The sequence below is a fragment of the Micropterus salmoides genome, unplaced genomic scaffold (genome assembly GCF_014851395.1).
Source record: "Micropterus salmoides isolate LMB-PRFRI ecotype aquatic unplaced genomic scaffold, ASM1485139v1 Ms_hic_scaffold_16, whole genome shotgun sequence".
NCBI lineage: Eukaryota > Metazoa > Chordata > Actinopteri > Centrarchiformes > Centrarchidae > Micropterus > Micropterus salmoides.
This window is the reverse complement of record NW_024040707.1, coordinates 18,339,303-18,356,483: the sequence shown is the minus strand read 5'-3', so window position 1 is coordinate 18,356,483 and position 17,181 is coordinate 18,339,303. Positions and strand designations below refer to the sequence as shown.

The 17,181-nt window shown below is 42.5% G+C and overlaps 1 protein-coding gene across 1 annotated transcript; it reads left to right on the top strand.

Moving 5' to 3' along the window:
* The first annotated feature begins 2,381 nt into the window (after positions 1-2,381).
* erbb3b (erb-b2 receptor tyrosine kinase 3b) lies at positions 2,382-17,103 on the top strand. The gene is made up of 28 exons (XM_038723507.1): positions 2,382-2,720; positions 4,754-4,908; positions 4,994-5,180; positions 6,419-6,544; positions 6,649-6,711; positions 6,931-7,049; positions 8,246-8,387; positions 8,606-8,719; positions 8,809-8,926; positions 9,013-9,086; positions 9,226-9,316; positions 10,018-10,220; positions 10,414-10,546; positions 10,655-10,748; positions 11,215-11,372; positions 11,488-11,544; positions 11,777-11,918; positions 12,044-12,163; positions 12,309-12,407; positions 12,627-12,812; positions 12,908-13,063; positions 13,173-13,248; positions 13,386-13,532; positions 13,612-13,709; positions 13,800-13,976; positions 14,079-14,150; positions 15,416-15,710; positions 15,848-17,103. Exons 1-28 carry the CDS (start codon positions 2,642-2,644, stop codon positions 16,762-16,764), a joined length of 4,398 nt encoding a protein of 1,465 aa, XP_038579435.1. The 5' UTR covers positions 2,382-2,641; the 3' UTR covers positions 16,765-17,103.
* Positions 17,104-17,181: the final 78 nt, after the last annotated feature.

The window sequence follows — 17,181 nt, the reverse complement described above, 5'->3', positions numbered from 1 at the left end:
CTAGTGTAAGTTGTCTACTGGACTATGACTGTTTTTTATACTATTTGTAATGTCACAAAAGCATGCACATACATACACGCCTTAAACTCAGACTTAAAGTGAGAGACACAGAGAAACCTCCTTTAAGCAGATGAATGTGTAAACAGCCTTTTAATGTCGAACTCTGCACTTATATAATCCTGCACAGTATAGTTCAAACATGGAAGTGAAGTAACAAAGAAGCAAAACAAATTTATTGAGTGGAGAAGGACTTGTTCTGGAGTCGGACTTCAGGATTAAGTTTAACTCGGAAAATGTTCATCTCATCAGTTGCCAGCTGAAGACTTGAACAGCACATATTACAAGCTTGATTATTGAACATGCACTCGGGAAAGAGCAGGTCAAATAAGTGGGAAGGACATGGATCTATGTCGTCTTTCCCTTTTGGCCTTTCCCAGATGCTGCCATCGAGAGAAGTTTGGCACAATCAGATAGTTTCCCTGTGGAATTGCTGCACTGCGCAGAGTCATTTAGTCTGAGCCAATCAGAGGTCCATGCAGTGGAGAGTGCTGCTGTGTCTCCAGGGGTGTGACAGCAGTATGTGGGTCAGAGCTGCTCGCGGGGCCACCAGCCCCCAGGGCCCCCTGCAGGATGGCTACAATAGTAGCCCCAGGGTGGATGGCATAGCCGGGATTCCCACCCGTAACCGGGACGCCTTCGCCCAGGGCACAGACACACTGGCAGCAGCCCTACAATCAATTCATCAATCTCTGAAGGGAGTGGCAACTGCAAAAGGCCACAGCAGTCACCCCCACAGCTCGCCTTAGATGGGACAGGGCCACCAGGGCTGACACCACGGTTGACACCATGGTGGCGTTGTGAAACTGCCAGACATGAGGCCTTCATGGAGGCCACTTCTCCTGACCTGACAACAGAGAAACCCCCCTGGGAAAGTGAAAAACAAATAACCAAAAATGTTCATTTCCTCTATGATATTTAGACTTTATACTGTTTTACTGAGCAAGAGTGAAAAAAACAACCACACTGCCTGCTGATAACTACACAACTAACTCAAGTTGTGAAAATTTCTTACAACTTACTGAGTAACGTTGCTCTGTGAAGTTTTGCATCATTCAATTGGAAAGTGGACGCGTCCCAGCTGGTCAATTCATTACAACAGATTAGAGGTTGTACCAAAGTCTATGAGTCAAAGCACGATAATGTAAAAACAGCGGTGTAGGTGCAAACACTCACTGAGAGTCCAACTCCCACAGGCCCTGAGACAGCTCTGATATCAGAACACCAATCCTCAGACTCTGTCTCCTCCTGCTGGACAGAAAACTGCTGGTGGAGGGCTTATGAGTTCTACTTAATGGCACAGGCTGATGCACAAATAATGAATGTGCGTTTAAACCATGTCACAATAACAAAACTGTTTTTTTTTTCATGTGAAATTCTGTTTTTTGGTGTCTTTTATTGATGAGCATAGCAGATTGATGAAGAGATCAATATTACAATCGCATGTTTATTGAAAAGTGATAATAATGATTAAATAGTTGAATTATCCATGGAGGGATACTCTCAAACAAACAGCAACGTTTTATCTCTCTCTCTCTCTTTCTCTCTCTCTCTCTCAATCTCTCTCACAAAAACAAGATTAACAGTACATCTGTTAGAAGCAGTTACTGATAGCCATCCATTAGCACATCGTCCCCCTTTTTTCACTCCATGTTCAGGAATCTCGCCTGCTCTGAAGCCATTTTCTCAAATTAAGCATGTTCTTGTTTTGGGGTTCAGAAGTCACTTGACCGTCTGACAACGTGCCCATTGTGACAGGCAGCTCCATACGCATCAAAGAGGTGATTAACCAGTTGACAGGGCTGTGGGGACAATACTGCTCTTTACAGGGAAAAACAGTGCAGCCACTCACAGCACTGGGTGCTGGCTGGGAGACCACAGTGCTGCCTCCACATGCAGCAGCTGACAACATGAAACCAAAATAACTGCACACAGAGGGACGTATAGGGGACATGGTGTTCACACTGGTACGCATGCAAGAGCCTTAGATAACAAGTATGTGTTTGCCATGTTAGAAGCTGCATATTTTTATCACTAGTAGGCTATGCATTTATACAGAGAGGCAATCGAATTAAAAAAAACATTAATGTAGACGTTATTTAGCTTTAACTTCTCCATATAGGCCTTTTTTTGCTGTGAGGTATTTTATTTGTGCGAGAGAAAATCAAAAACAATTCATACCCGTTTTGGATGCTCGTAAAAAAAAAAAATGACGGACCAAGCTCTGATTGGTGAACAAATCGGGGTACTGGCCAATCACGTCTCTCTCCCTCTGGGAGGGAAAACCCAGCATCAAAATAAACTGCCACTTGTTTGCAGCTTTTCGTTTCGCAATTAGCGCGATTTATCTGCTCTTATTACAGTTGTTAGTAGCATTTCTCCTTCACTTTCACTCCGTGATATTGGATTTCCCCCTCTTTCATCTTACAGAGCGTGGAACCTAAATATTGTTTTTTTGTTTTGCATTGGTTACACGTTTCCTTTATCTTTTCATACATTCATACTTTCTTACGCAACGCTGGCTGTTCAGAAGACTAAAATTATATAATATGATAATACCTCATTAAATAGATTCGACATCAACATGATCCAGTGGCGAGTCATTTTACTGTGTGTGACATTATGGTGGAGTCTACAAACAGCATCCTCCCAAACTCATGAAGGTAGGGGAATTTAATATTCCACATCAGAAATATTGTCTAGCATGTTTTGCATTGAGGATTTCTGCTACTGTAAGAGACATTAACCAGGAACTTATTTTTTAAATTAATTCACCTGTAGGAAGCTACTCAACATGTGCCTCTCTTGAAAGGTCACAGCTTCTAACATGGTATGCAACTATATTTTGTGGAATAGAATAGAATAATTAACATGGATGCTATCTAGACGTGTTAGGAGTCAAGAGGGCTCTATTTTTTAGATAATAAAGCCAAATCTCCTCTTTCCTTTGTCTCAGATTATACAGTACTTACTGCACTCTTCTCCTTGAGAGCTTTTTTTACTGCTATTAGTGGACTCAAGGCCCTTAATGCAGCAACATCTCACTACTTTATATACTGCTAGTGATGAATGGCAGCAGGATTACTGCCCCAGTGGAGATAAAGATTGCCTGCATGGCAATAAAATCCAAATTGTAAAACGCTACTGAGGACAACTGGTCCTGCTCATGTTGATATGTGCAATCTGCAGGTAATTGTTTTTATTTTGGTACACAATGACACTCACTACTTGTCTTTTCAAAAAGTTTGGATTATGCAAGCGTGCTTCTGCATGTGTTTGGTGAGTGCATGTGAGTTTTAATTGCCCTCATAGTCAGAATTATCATGCAACTCTCCCTAGTTGCACTTCCATTCACTGCCTATGTTTACAAAAGAGAGCCATGAATACATGAGAACATGCATAAAGATTCAAGTTATGCTACAGTCATCTGTGAACATGCAACTGTCCAATGAATGTTCAATAAAAACACAAGTAACAAGCCTCAAAGGTTTATGGAGATTCTGGTTTATGACTCTCCTCAGTGAAGAAGGAAATGTGACCTGTGTTGATTGCTGCAGGTGCCTAATCTTTGCACATAAAGGGCCAGCGCCCCTTTTCTTTTGTGTTTGTCAGTCCGAGATGGTGTGTGTGTCTCCTTCCGTCCATGATATTTCCCTTCCCTCTGCCAGAATGTCCCACTCACACATGACCCATTGTCTGTTGGTATGATCTCAGCGACGCAGACCCCTCAGACGCACACATACGCACATGCACACACACAGAAGCACTGTCTGTCAGTGCATCACTCTTCACTCACTGGGACACACTGTCCACATTTATAGCTTCATCACAATGAGACACTTTGTCTGAGAAAAGCCCCGCTCCCTCGACCCTCTGCCTCCACTCCATCAGCCCCAGGCCTGCACTGCTCCATGTACCAGGGTCCCAGTCTGCCTGTTTTACTCTGCTTCACATCAAACTCAACACAAGCAGCACACACAGAATCAGGAAGACTCACCAAATCCATAAATACTGCAGCAACAATGTAACCCTAGCACTCGAGTATTCACCATTTGTTTACCTTTAAAGGACTAAACTAGTGTTTTTACATGTTTTAGCTCCTTAGTTGCAAATCATTTTCGACTGCCAGCTATGTTATAGGATTTTTGTTGTTGTTGTTTGTTTCAAGCTGCCGTTGTTTCCTTTCATCTCTGTATGGCATTAAAACAAATCATTAATCTTTGTCAAAATCACATTATAGGAGAATAATAAAATAATTACTTTATTAATTCCCCTTGGGGAAAATTACATTTTTCCCTCCATTTATTATTTTTTTACACACACACACACACACACACAGGCCCAAAATACACATGTGGATACACAGGACCATGCTGTTACAGAGAAATGTTACATTATTATAGCTGCATAATGTTGCAATGGCAGTGTACCTCTCTGGGCAGTTAGGAAAAACACACCCAAAAACACAAGGGCATAATTTGCAAATGAGTTTGATGTGATGTAAAGTACATGTGATCTGTAGTGAATAGGCTGAACATGCAAAACCACTGGCATGGTCCTTACACATGTAGTATGGCAAGTAAAACTGATACATTGACCCACAATTCTCTTCATCAGTCTCTAAATAACCCTTTGACTACCCTGTGTTTTTGTCAAACTTAGAGTAACATGTGTCTTTCTTCCCTGTATATGTCAGTGGTGTGTCCTGGTACGCAGAATGGACTGAGCTCCACAGGTTCTCAAGAGAATCAGTACAACCTGATTAAGGACCGGTACGATGGCTGCGAGATCATCATGGGAAACCTGGAGATAACTCAGATTGAGAGTAACTGGGACTTCTCCTTCCTCAAGGTAAAAATCGTTCTTCCTCACTCCCTCGTCTTTCAGCTGATTTGTATGTACAAGGTGAAGAAGTGTATCCCCTTTTTCCCTCCAGACAATCCGCGAAGTGACTGGTTATGTCCTCATCGCTATGAACCACTTTCAGGAGATTCCTCTAGGGCAACTACGGGTGATCAGAGGAAATAGTCTTTATGAAAGACGCTTTGCTCTCTCTGTTTATCTCAATTACCCCAAGGACGGCTCCAACGGCCTGCGGCAGCTGGGGCTGGTGAATCTGACAGGTAAAGAGGGTTAATGGGAAAACAGTCGCATGGGCAGAAGATGCCCTATATGCAAGGTGTAAAAGGTGCTTTTCTGAGATTTTAGGCATCCAAAACCATAAGAACAAAGGCATTTAAACTCAATAGCGCCAAAAAGAAATCTAAAAAATGCAGGTCCTGCTGCTCTTCTAAGTAAGCTTCTTTACGTTTTGTTGTGGATAGAAACATAAAATGTGCAAGAGAAAGATGGATTCTGAAAGATCTTATAGCTGACAGTTGCTCATTCTTTGTAGGTGTAGCAGGACATAATGTAGAAAACAATGAGGGAAACTCTGTCTCAACTTATACTTATTGTCAGCTATTTATTAATGCCCTCTTAAGTGGCATACAAAATAGAGGTGGCAAGGAGTGCAGGGACTTTAGTCTCCCCGCTTCTGTCCCCAAAATCTTTGACAACCTAGGATAGCAGGTTATCCAAGGTCAATCTAAGAGGCCCTTTTCACAGCAGATTGTTTGACTTGTCATAGTAAGAAAAGCACAGGTGTTACTAATAACATTAACGATAGCTCTGTTCTAAGCCATGAAAGCCACGACAGCAAGCCAGCATGAACACCAGGACCCTGAAACTGGAGCTGCTAAATGGGATTCTGCCAATACTCCTTTTATTACACATCTGTGTTTTTTTTTCTGTGACATGTCAAGAAAAAGGCCTGTTATGAAACAACAAAACGTAACTTGTAATTGGATGGCTGGAAAATAGTCAAGGTATGATCCCAGCCCTGAATATGTTTCAAGTAAAAAAACAAATTAACTTGTAAACACACAGCAAAGTACACTCTAATCCAAAGCTGTTCCAAATTCTTGTGAGGGACTGTGCCACAATTATTGGGGTTGGAGGGGCTCTTGTATTTGTTTATTTTGTGTTCTCCCAAGCGTTATAAATATTTTCTTAGAACCTTAAACATTTAGTAAACAACTGCAATACCCTCAAACTAACATCGCAAAAATAAGATTTAGGGCAAATGTAACTGATGACACTACCTCCCACTCTCTATTTATTATATATATATATATATATATGTATAATATATAAGAGCTGCTGAACAGGCAGTTAATACTGCCACAGAATGATAAATGCAATGTGTTACCCACTCACTGCCTGTGCTTCTACAGTATTTCATGTTTTACCCATCATGTGCAAAATATTGACACTGCAATTTGTGCACTGAAATGATAATTTCTCACTAATTACTTCACAGAAATTCTGGAGGGAGGAGTGCAGATTATTAACAACAAGTACCTGAGTTATGGCCCCTGGATCTTCTGGCAAGATATCGTCAGGGACAACAGTGCTCCCATTGACATCCAGTACAATAGAGAGAGAGGTCAGAGATAGTCCTCTTTCACATATCTTGAAATTATCTCTAGATTGTCTCTTACTCATGTCTTTCTATCTCTTCCTGTATTTTCCTCTTTTTCTCTCTCTCAGGTCCATGCCACAAATCTTGTGGAGATTACTGCTGGGGGCCAAATGAGGACCAATGTCAGATCTGTGAGTGTCCAATTGTTCTGTTTCCCCTTTTCTCCCTGATTTTCTCTCTGGCCTCCTCCTCCTTTCTCTTCACAGGACGTCTCTCTTCGCAGACAGAAATACACAGAGACAGAGAGAGAGATGCACACACAAAGACTCAACACACACACACACGCAGACACACACACACACGTGCACATTAGTGACCTCTGTTCAACTCGTCTCTCCTATGTGTCTCAGTGACTAAGACGGTGTGCGCTCCACAGTGTAATGGCCGTTGTTTTGGGACGAGTCCCAGGGACTGCTGTCACATTGAGTGTGCAGCAGGATGTAAAGGCCCTCTGGACGTGGACTGTTTTGTAAGTAGTAGTTTTTTCATTCTTAAGTAACAACATGAAATAAAAATAAGGCTTTTCCAAACTACCTTGTCTCCATTATGGAAAAACTACTTGGCCTCCTACTTTCAATTCTATGCTTCCAATAACATTTGATTTTATTGCAATACACACGTCATACACAAGTCAATGTTATTAAGGATTTCTCTTTGGATTTAATTCTTCAAGTCTTCAAGGCATCTATTGGTTTTTGCCACAATACTACTGTACAATAGTGTGGTATTGAAATCCCATTGCAGACACTTGCTCCAGTATAGTTTTTTGCTATTTGCTGGTATCAGTGTATATTAATTTGTGCATACAGGCTGTTTTCAAAACGTTTTTTGTTGCCACATCTAATATTTGAGAGTTAATGACTGAAGAGTCTACCAAACAGCAGAGCTTTGAGCTAAATACTAACTTTTAACTCACATGTCCACTATTACAATGCTAACGTGCTGAAGTTTTTCAGGTACAATATCAACCATCTAAGTATAATATTTGCTTATTAGCACTGAACATATGGGAATGTCATAAATGGCTACTCAAATCTTGACCTGTTGGTGGTGCTAGATTAAAACGTCAACACTAAGTATCACTAAAGTTATTACAATTCATCCTGAGGGGAACATTAATATGTGTACCACATTTCAAAGCAATCTATCCAATAGCTGTTACATTCAACATTTCATTCAAATCCAATTAATTCAGAATTTCAACCTATTGGTGGCTCTGGAGGAAAAGTCAGGGGATCAGCAAACTATATAAGATTTGTCCTCTAAGGGCCATAAATGTCTGTGCAAGATATAATTGCAATCCATATTATAGTAGTTGACATATTTCATCGCCATCCATAGAGGTTTAAAGCTAGCACAGTTAAACATCAACTTAAAAGCTTGTGTTATTTTGGAAAGCAATCAGAAGTCATATTAAACATATTAAACACATTATAGAAGAGGAATATAATACTAAAATCTGTATGATTTGAGTGAAAACATGCCATGGTTACAGATTTCTTTAAAATGATCTCTTTACTCAGCTTACCATAATGGACTTAAATGGCAGCCAGAACTTTAACACACGTATGTGTTTTCAAGTCGATATCTCATTTTGTAAAGAAATTGCTCAAATGTGTGTGTGTGTGTGTGTGTGTGTGTATGTCTGTTGGTGTGTGTATCTAGGCATGTCGTCATTTTAACGACTCTGGAGCCTGTGTGCCCCAGTGTCCCCAGACGTTGATCTATAACAAGCAGACGTTTCAAATGGAGACCAACCGTAATGCCAAATATCAGTACGGATCCATCTGTGTCTCCCAGTGCCCCAGTGAGTGGCCTTTATTTGTTTGTGTGTTCGGATACTCACCATTTTTTTCTTGTTAACTCTGTGCATTGTGGAATATCCTTTAACTGACCTGTGTCATATTGCTCTCAGCACTGCAAGACATGATGTTATCAGAGCTGATGTGATGCTGGGTCTTGCCAGTGGTGCTTCTGTCCCTCCTGAGTTTATCAACGGTGTCTTTCTTTTCTTTCTCCTTGTAGCCCATTTCGTGGTGGACGGCAGCTCCTGTGTGAGTGTTTGTCCTCCAGACAAGATGGAGGTGGAAAGGGAAGGCCAGCGGCAGTGTGAACTCTGCAGTGGACTTTGCCCAAAAGGTTGACACTAATAAACACTTCCCACTTTTTTCCACTGACTTTATTTTTCCGTCATCAAAGCTAATTATGGTGTTTGGTTATCCCTGTAGTGTGTGAAGGCACTGGGGCTGAACACAGACAGACCGTGGACTCCAGTAACATCGACAGCTTTATCAACTGCACCAAGATCCAGGGAAGTCTTCACTTCCTGGTCACAGGGATTCTTGGGTAATTGTCTGTCCCTGTTTGAAGAATTTCAGAGTACCGTGCCATGCAGTCAGCTTGTTCACATTGTGTGTTTTTATTCTTCATAGAGATGACTTTAAAAACATCCAGCCCCTGGACGCCAAAAAGTTAGAAGTGTTCCGCACCGTCAGAGAAATAACAGGTTTGAATGTTCAGTAGAGTTTGTACAATATTTCCAGCAATTTTAAAGGCATACCAGTAGATTTTAAACCAATTTCCTATCTTTCTGGTGACAATTTGGTGACAGAGTTATAACATCATCACTGTGTCTTCATTGTCAGATATCCTAAACATCCAGTCGTGGCCCAAAGAACTGGATGATCTGTCTGTTTTTTCGAGTCTCACTACCATTCAAGGGAGGTCGCTCGACAAGTAAGGCTTGTTTCCGCGCCAAATGAAATTGCTGTTTATATGCATGTTAGATAACGTGCCAGTTGGAGCAAGTCCTGATAAAGTTGATCTTTCTCAAAATTCAATAAATCAGTAAAGGACACTAAATGAACCTGATAAAACAAATAATATGTTAAAAAGATTTTCATTTGGAAAGAGTAGATATTTAAACAGTACTACAGCCATTATGATTTAATTTTGACTTGTATTTAACTTGCTTAATGCCTGAGGCTGGTTCTGCTGCTTGTGTTCTTGCCTAAACTAATATCTATCTGTATTACATGTCAAGTGTGTTGCATAACCGTGTGTCATCACTGCTCTTTCACTCGCTCTGTCAGCTGCTCTTTGTCTTAACACCTCATGACCAGCCCCCTGTGCATTCTAACCTCTCTCTTCTCTCTCTGTGCTTCACAGCTGTGATCAGGTATGGACTGTGTGTATTTATGTGTGTGTGTGTGTATTATCCCCATAATGCAGACACCCAAGTTGTCAAGTCATTTGGCTTAGAACTAAATCATAATCTGCAGATACAAAACCCATGTTACAAATTTGGAGTAATTCTTTGACATTTGCTGCACATCAAATCTTTCTCTGGCTAACTTAAATACCCCCCCCCCCCCCCCCCCCCCCACCGTTTTCTCTCTGTCTGTGTCCTCCTCCATCCTCAAACCCTCTAACCAAAGGCGTTTTTCTCTGATGGTGATGCGCGTCCCCACTCTCACCTCACTGGGTCTGCGCTCTCTCCGGGAGATCAGTGATGGCAGTGTGTACATCAGTCAGAATGCCAACCTCTGCTACCACCACACTGTAAACTGGACACAGCTGTTCAGAGGCAGCCGACTTCGAGGCAACAACCTTAACAACAACAGGCCACTGGCCGAGTGTGGTGAGACGAGCTTGGGGTCTGCCACGAAAAAACTCCTCTATAATCCAAATGAAATGTTGAATTTGTTATTCTTTGAACTGAACAAACCATACTACTCTATAATGATACATTACATTTACTATGTTCAGTTAATGCATTGCTGCAGCAGTTTCCTGATGCTTTTTTTTTTTTTTTTACATGGTTGTGTTTTTAGTTGCAGAAGGCCATGTGTGTGACCCGCTGTGTTCAGACTCAGGTTGTTGGGGCCCAGGGCCCAACCAGTGTCTGTCCTGTAGGAACTACAGCCGAGATGGCACATGCGTGGGCAGCTGTAATTTTTACACTGGGTCAGTGGACATGTATGTGTTGATATTCGGACTGTTGTTGTTGAAGTTGTTTCTGGGTTGAATTTATTCATTTTATCTAGCTATATATTTTTTTAATACTGTCCCCAGATCTCCTAGGGAATTTGCGGGACCTGGTGGCGAGTGCGTCGCCTGTCATCCAGAGTGTAAGCCTCAGAGGGGAAAAGCCAGCTGTACTGGACTGGTAATCACTTCCTTTGATTGTACAGTGTGGACAGTGCCTTCAGATGAATTCTTGCATTTGGTTATTTACCCACTAATAATATTTTGAATTTGAATTTTATCAAAACCCTATTTATGCCCCCTTTTTTACAGTTTGTTTGTTTACTGTCTCCCCACCTCTGAACACAAGCATACACCTTTGATACAGTAATATCAATACTGTCTGGACATGAATTGCTGTATGCCCTGCATTAGAACATTTAAGTGATAACCATCTGAATTATTGAAAGAAATTTGATTTGTATCTCAAGTTTAAACCTTTGATGCCCTTGTAAAATCCACAACAAAACCTCAGCAAAATGCTGGTACTACACATATGTCTTGATTCATTGTAGGTTACAATGCATCCACATAGAGTTATACATAATCTCTCTCACTCCGTCTCAATTTCGCCCATGTTTTTCTGCCTTCCTCTCATCCTTCGGAAGGGTGCAGACAAATGTGTGGCATGCGCCAACCTTCGGGATGGTCCTTACTGCATGTCCTCTTGCCCCAGCGGAGTGAATGATGGACAGAGGGGACTGATCTTTAAATACCCCAACAGGGAGGGTCACTGCGATCCATGTCATCACAACTGCACACAGGGGTGAGACTAGACTCATATGCAAAGCATATGGGTGTATTTTCATGTGTCCATCCATAGATGTGTAACAATATTTAAATCGATGGATGCTGAAGATAATTATGTATTTTTGTTGCAGATGCTGGGGCCCAGGATTAAATGATTGTTTAGAGACATCCAGACTGGCAGTTAGTAGGTAAATGTTTCCCCCTGCTGGTGAATAAACACTCCACTCTAAACACAGCACTGCAATATATATAATCTATCCACAACCCACTGTGACACAAAGAATTGTGTTGCCAATAGGCAAATAGAATTGCTAATTTTGAAAACATCACAAAAAACTGCTGCATCTCGATAACTTAACTCAGCTCTGTGTCAGATATTTGTATCTCCACTCCAGCATCTCTCTCTGCTTCTCTCTGCAGTGGTCAGATCACAGTCATAGCTTTAGGTGTCCCAGCTGGCTTAATTTTCTGCCTGGTGTTGTTTTTCCTGGGCGTGCTATACCACCGAGGCCTGGCCATCCGCCGCAAGAGAGCCATGAGGAGGTACCTGGAGAGCGGGGAGGTGAGGCTTTAGAGACCATCCGACCTCAAGAGCTGCAATAAGCTGCCTTTGTTTAGTTTGCTACATGCATTTGTTTTCAGAGAGAACAAAAAACTCATTTGGGGATTGTTCTTGTTTTGTGGCAGAGCTTTGAGCCACTGGGCCCCGGAGAAAAAGGTACGAAGGTTCATTCCCGCATCCTGAGGCCCTCAGAGCTGAAAAAAATCAAAGCCCTTGGCTCAGGAGTTTTTGGCACAGTGAACAAGGTATTCATCAACCTCTTTGTCTTTTTGGACACCTGCCGATTACCCACAGATTTTGTGCACAAATAGTTTAGAGATTTAGAATCTACAAGTCTGTAGGCTCATATGAACTGATGTGACTGCTGCTGTACATTTCATTGCATTTAAGGGTTTTTGGACTCCGGAGGGAGAGACAGTGAAGATCCCTGTGGCCATTAAGACCATCCAGGATAGCTCAGGCCGACAGACCTTCACCGAGATCACTGACGTGAGAATCTGAGCTTCTTACACTCTTGAAAGAAGTTAAAACGTCACAAAAATAACAATTTGTGTGACACATAATATAGAATATGAATGTTTTTTTATATTTACAATGACGCCTGTAACTTGTCATTTTCAGGATTTTTTTTCATACAAAATACATACCACAAGGATCATAAAATTGTCAAAAATGTATACAGTGTTTGACAACTTACTCTCTGTGTAGCACATGCTGTGCATGGGCAGCCTGGACCATCCCTACATCGTTAGGCTATTGGGCATCTGTCCAGGCCCCACTCTGCAACTGGTGACACAACTTAGTTCACAGGGCTCCTTACTGGAGCACATCAAACAACACAAGAACAGCCTGGACCCTCAGCGCCTGCTCAACTGGTGCGTGCAGATTGCTAAGGTCAGTGCAGCTCGAATTACAGATACTTTTGCGTAACGAAAATGTTTTGAATAAGTTGTTAGAGTACATATAGGGCATATATGTTTGTGTCTCAGGGTATGTACTACCTGGAGGAGCACTGCATGGTCCACAGGAACCTAGCTGCCCGCAACATCCTGCTGAAGAATGGCTACCAGGTCCAGATCTCTGACTACGGTGTAGCAGACCTCCTTTATCCCGACGACAAGAAATATGTTTACACTGACACCAAGGTTGTTATGACTCATTCAGTTTGAGATACACCTTGAATTGTTAAATCACAGTTAAGAGGTTTTCGCTGTCAATCTGTATGGCTTGTTTGCAATTTTGCTCCTAATCCAGACACCCATAAAATGGATGGCACTTGAAAGCATCTTGTTTCGCAGATACACTCATCAAAGTGATGTTTGGAGTTATGGTAAGTTATGGTTGTTTGTGTGAGCGTGTGTGGTGTTTTACAGCATGTGCCAATAAATAAACTTTCCTCTTGAAAGCTGCTGTTTGAGGATTTTGGCATGGAGAGCATTTAAATGTGACATCCCTCTTCCCGGACAGGGGTGACAGTGTGGGAGATGATGTCATTTGGTGCGGAGCCGTATGCATCGGTGCAGCCTCAGGAGGTGCCAAGTCTACTGGAGAAGGGCGAACGACTGTCTCAGCCCCACATCTGTACCATAGACGTCTACATGGTCATGGTTAAATGTGAGTGCGGTAAAACATTGCGCCAGTATGCACAAACACACAAAGACGCGATCTGAATTGTTCTACTTCTTCTCTTCAGGCTGGATGATTGATGAAAATATAAGGCCTACCTTCAAAGAGCTGGCCAGTGACTTCACTCGCATGGCAAGAGACCCACCTAGATATCTTGTCATCAAGGTGAGGCTATCATTGTCACTTATTTTACAGCCAAAGAACACTTGCTGTTTGCTTTGACCTTAAACCCTGTACTTCCATGTAACTCTGTAGCTGGAAGGAGCAGAGACGTCCTCAGGAGAGATCCATCGAAGAGAATCAGAGCGAGGGCTTCTGGAGGCAGATTTGGACGACCAAGACGAGGAGGGCCTGGAGGATGGTTTGGCTACTCCTCCTCTCCAACACTCTCCATCTTGGAGTCTGTCTCGTTCACGGATTAATTCTTACAGGGTAATGAAATACACCTTAGGTTTGATACATAGTTCGGACCATGATGGCTGTATCAGAGGCAAAGGAACCAGTGCATAACACTTTTTATTTTCTGATTTGTAGAGTGGCACCTCTCAGGCTGGACCTGTGGGATATCTGCCAATGACCCCCAGCCCTGTGGACAGTATCCGCCAGGTGATACAGACTCCCACTTTCTCATGAATGCATTCAAACAAACACACAACCTGTAAGACTAACGCTGTTTGATGCTTGCATTGCACAGGTAATAAAGTAGATTTATCTGTAACTCTTCACTGAAATCAGCATTAGTACTACATTTTGCCAATATTTCATATTAAAATAAATTTTATGACCCAGCACTGTTACCTCAGGAAGTGAGACAAAATGTGTCACCAGTCCAGTCCCACTGGTCTAATTTTAGGGTGTCCCTGACTAAGTATTTACATAGTTGAATCAGAATCGTCAAGTCCCGCCTATAGTCGACTGATATTCGAATCATGTGTGTTTTTGTGTGCACGGCGACTTCGATGGGGGTGGCGGCTCCACTTTAATCTTGAGAAGCTGCAGAGCTGCAGTCTCTATTCATTCAATGTACACTGTAAATTTCCAGCTAAACTGACACTTATTGTTGACCATTTTCTCTCTCTCTCTCTCTCGCCTGCCATTCACCGGTCATGTGCAGAGACATCAACAGAGATAAATTATCCGAAAGTCCCGCGAGGTGCGGACAACTCGGCACAACACTGGTGAAACTGGTCTCTTCAGCAAGCGTTCCTCTTCCGCCACTACACATACATGCTATTGCCTACACATGCGCACTGACAACCCAGGGTTAGGGTTACAATTTTGAATTTATTTACACACTTAAAAACATTTTTTGAAAGTCGTTTTTCTTTTTACATGTTTATTTACAGCATTAAACATTGAAATGTAAATGCTCCATATTTGCCTTTCTAGTCTTTTTGACCACACAAAGCGCTTTTACACTACATTCACACACACTGAAACAGAAACTAACATTCACACACTGGCGGAACAGCCACCAAAGGCAATTCAGAGTTCAGTATCTTACCCAAGGACACTCCGACACGCAGCCTGGAAAAGTCGGGAATTGAACTGCCGACCTTCCGATTAACTGGCAACCCGCTCTACCTCCTGAGCCACAACCGCCCTTAATGTATATTGTAATAGGCTGTATATTAAGTTAGTGGGAGAAAACTGGTAGTTCTATGTAAAATCAGGTTGAGCACCCCCATATCGCCAAAATGGTATGACAATTGTTTCTCTGCGAAGCTTTGACTGTGAGATTGACAGTCAAATCAGGCTCCGCCCACTGAAGCATCGAATCTTCGACTATTCGGGGTCAGCCCTAGCTAATTTAAAAAATATTGGATGCATTTCCGCTGCATCAGTCCAAATGCTTTGCTCTTCTGTCCCAGCTGTGGCTTCAGAGGTCTCGACTAAGCTCGGTGCGGACACTGCCTGAGAGGTCAGAGGTCAGGGGGAGTGGCAGAGAGGCAGAGCTGCATGAGGAAGGTTCACGGAGCGGGAGTCTTCACAGGGCCAGGTTCGGCTCCGAGAGGGGTAATCCTCACATATCAGTCAGCCGGCCGAGGAAACTCTCGACAGCATCAAGTCCTTCCTCGTATAAGGTGTGGACGGCAGAGGAAGAGGAGGAGGTGGACCACTACGGCTACGTCCTGGCTGGGTCACCTGTTGTTACTCCAGAGAGAGGTAAATTAACAGGACTAAGATGGGAGCATGTGGCACATTATTTGCTTGACTGTTTTGATAATTATTGGTAAATTATGGCATTAACAATACATAATCAAGGCTTATTCTCCTTCTACACACTCTCTCATGACTCACAGTCTGTAGAGTCTCTCATCCGGGACGAAGAAACTCAAGACTCAAGAATAATCTGTCTCTCGTGGTAATAAATCCCTCCCAGGAGTATGAAATCATGAGCAAAGAGTCTGGTGCTCCTCTGTGCTCGACCAGCGTTGTCTTATCACAGGCAGACCCACCTTCGGTGGCACTTCATCGTAGAACCTCACCTTTACCTTCTCCAACCCTCATGGCTCCATTACCTGCAGAGGACACAGCACATGTGGAAACTCTGACACCAGTCTCATCTGTGAGGAGTACGCAAGTAGATGAGGATTATGAAGGAAATGTTGCAGAGCAAAGAGACTCCACAGACAAGCGTCAGCTCACAGAGTCCCCCTCTGCTAGTGGGATCAGAGCTGACCAAGGAGAGGCAGCCCAAGAGATAGGCAGGTATGAATACATGGATATTAGGCGATCCGACTCACCAGAGGGAGAGGATACAGCAGGGGAGAGACGTGGGAGTCAAACATCTGCAAAGAGTGCAGAAGAGGCAGAGGAAGCAGACCAAATGGTGGAGGTGTTGAAAAAAGAGCACGGGGAGGAAGAGGTGAAGTACCACAACACAAATAAACAACCCACGCTTCAGGGGAATCTGAGTGGTATGCTCATGCCCAGGCCAGATGTGCTCCCAGCTAGGGGAGAAAAGATGGAGGAGGAGTATGAGGAGATGACCAGACTTGGAGTGGTGCCCAGTGGGTGGGAGCAGGTAGACTACCAGAACCTCCCAGTGAAGGGGAGGGCTGTTTCTGAGGAGACGGGCAGTGGCAGGTGTGCAGGGATTGGGGGATACATCAAGGTGTGTGCTGGCATCAGGGAGCCTGGCAGCAACACATCATTTGACAACCCAGACTACTGGCACAGCAGACTGTTCCTCAAACCAGATGCTGTACGCACCTAACAATGTGGACTGGGACATAACAGTTACTTTTCATCCTGTCATAAATTTGGGAAGTTTTTCATCTTTTACAGCTTTTTTTCTTTAAATTCAAGCACGCAACAAACTTTGAAAGATAAAAATAATAAAAAGAAATACATCTCATTACACTGTTTTATGTAGAAAATAAATGTTTATGAAACCAATTGTGAATTGGTAGTTGGTACAGAACCATAAATTCAAGTTTATACTGTAGCAGTACAATGAAGTGACCATGTTGGAGGCCTATTTCTGTAGAGCAGTCTTTTTGTACAATTTATTATAACATGAATTATTAAATACGATTATTTTGCAAATATCAAATCACTTGTGTCATTGATTTGTGTGGAGTAGTCTTTCTTTTACATTGCTTTGTTTATAAAATAAAACAATAAAATACCG

What these genes read in the sequence shown, in the direction of transcription:
- erbb3b (XM_038723507.1), top strand. Translation starts at nt 2,642, where the DNA reads ATGATCCAGTGGCGAGTCATTTTACTGTGTGTGACATTATGGTGGAGT. An exon ending in TGAGGACCAATGTCAGATCT is followed by an intron (nt 6,712 to 6,930) that starts GTGAGTGTCCAA and finishes TATGTGTCTCAG; the next exon opens with TGACTAAGACGGTGTGCGCT. An exon ending in TTTTTGGCACAGTGAACAAG is followed by an intron (nt 12,164 to 12,308) that starts GTATTCATCAAC and finishes ATTGCATTTAAG; the next exon opens with GGTTTTTGGACTCCGGAGGG.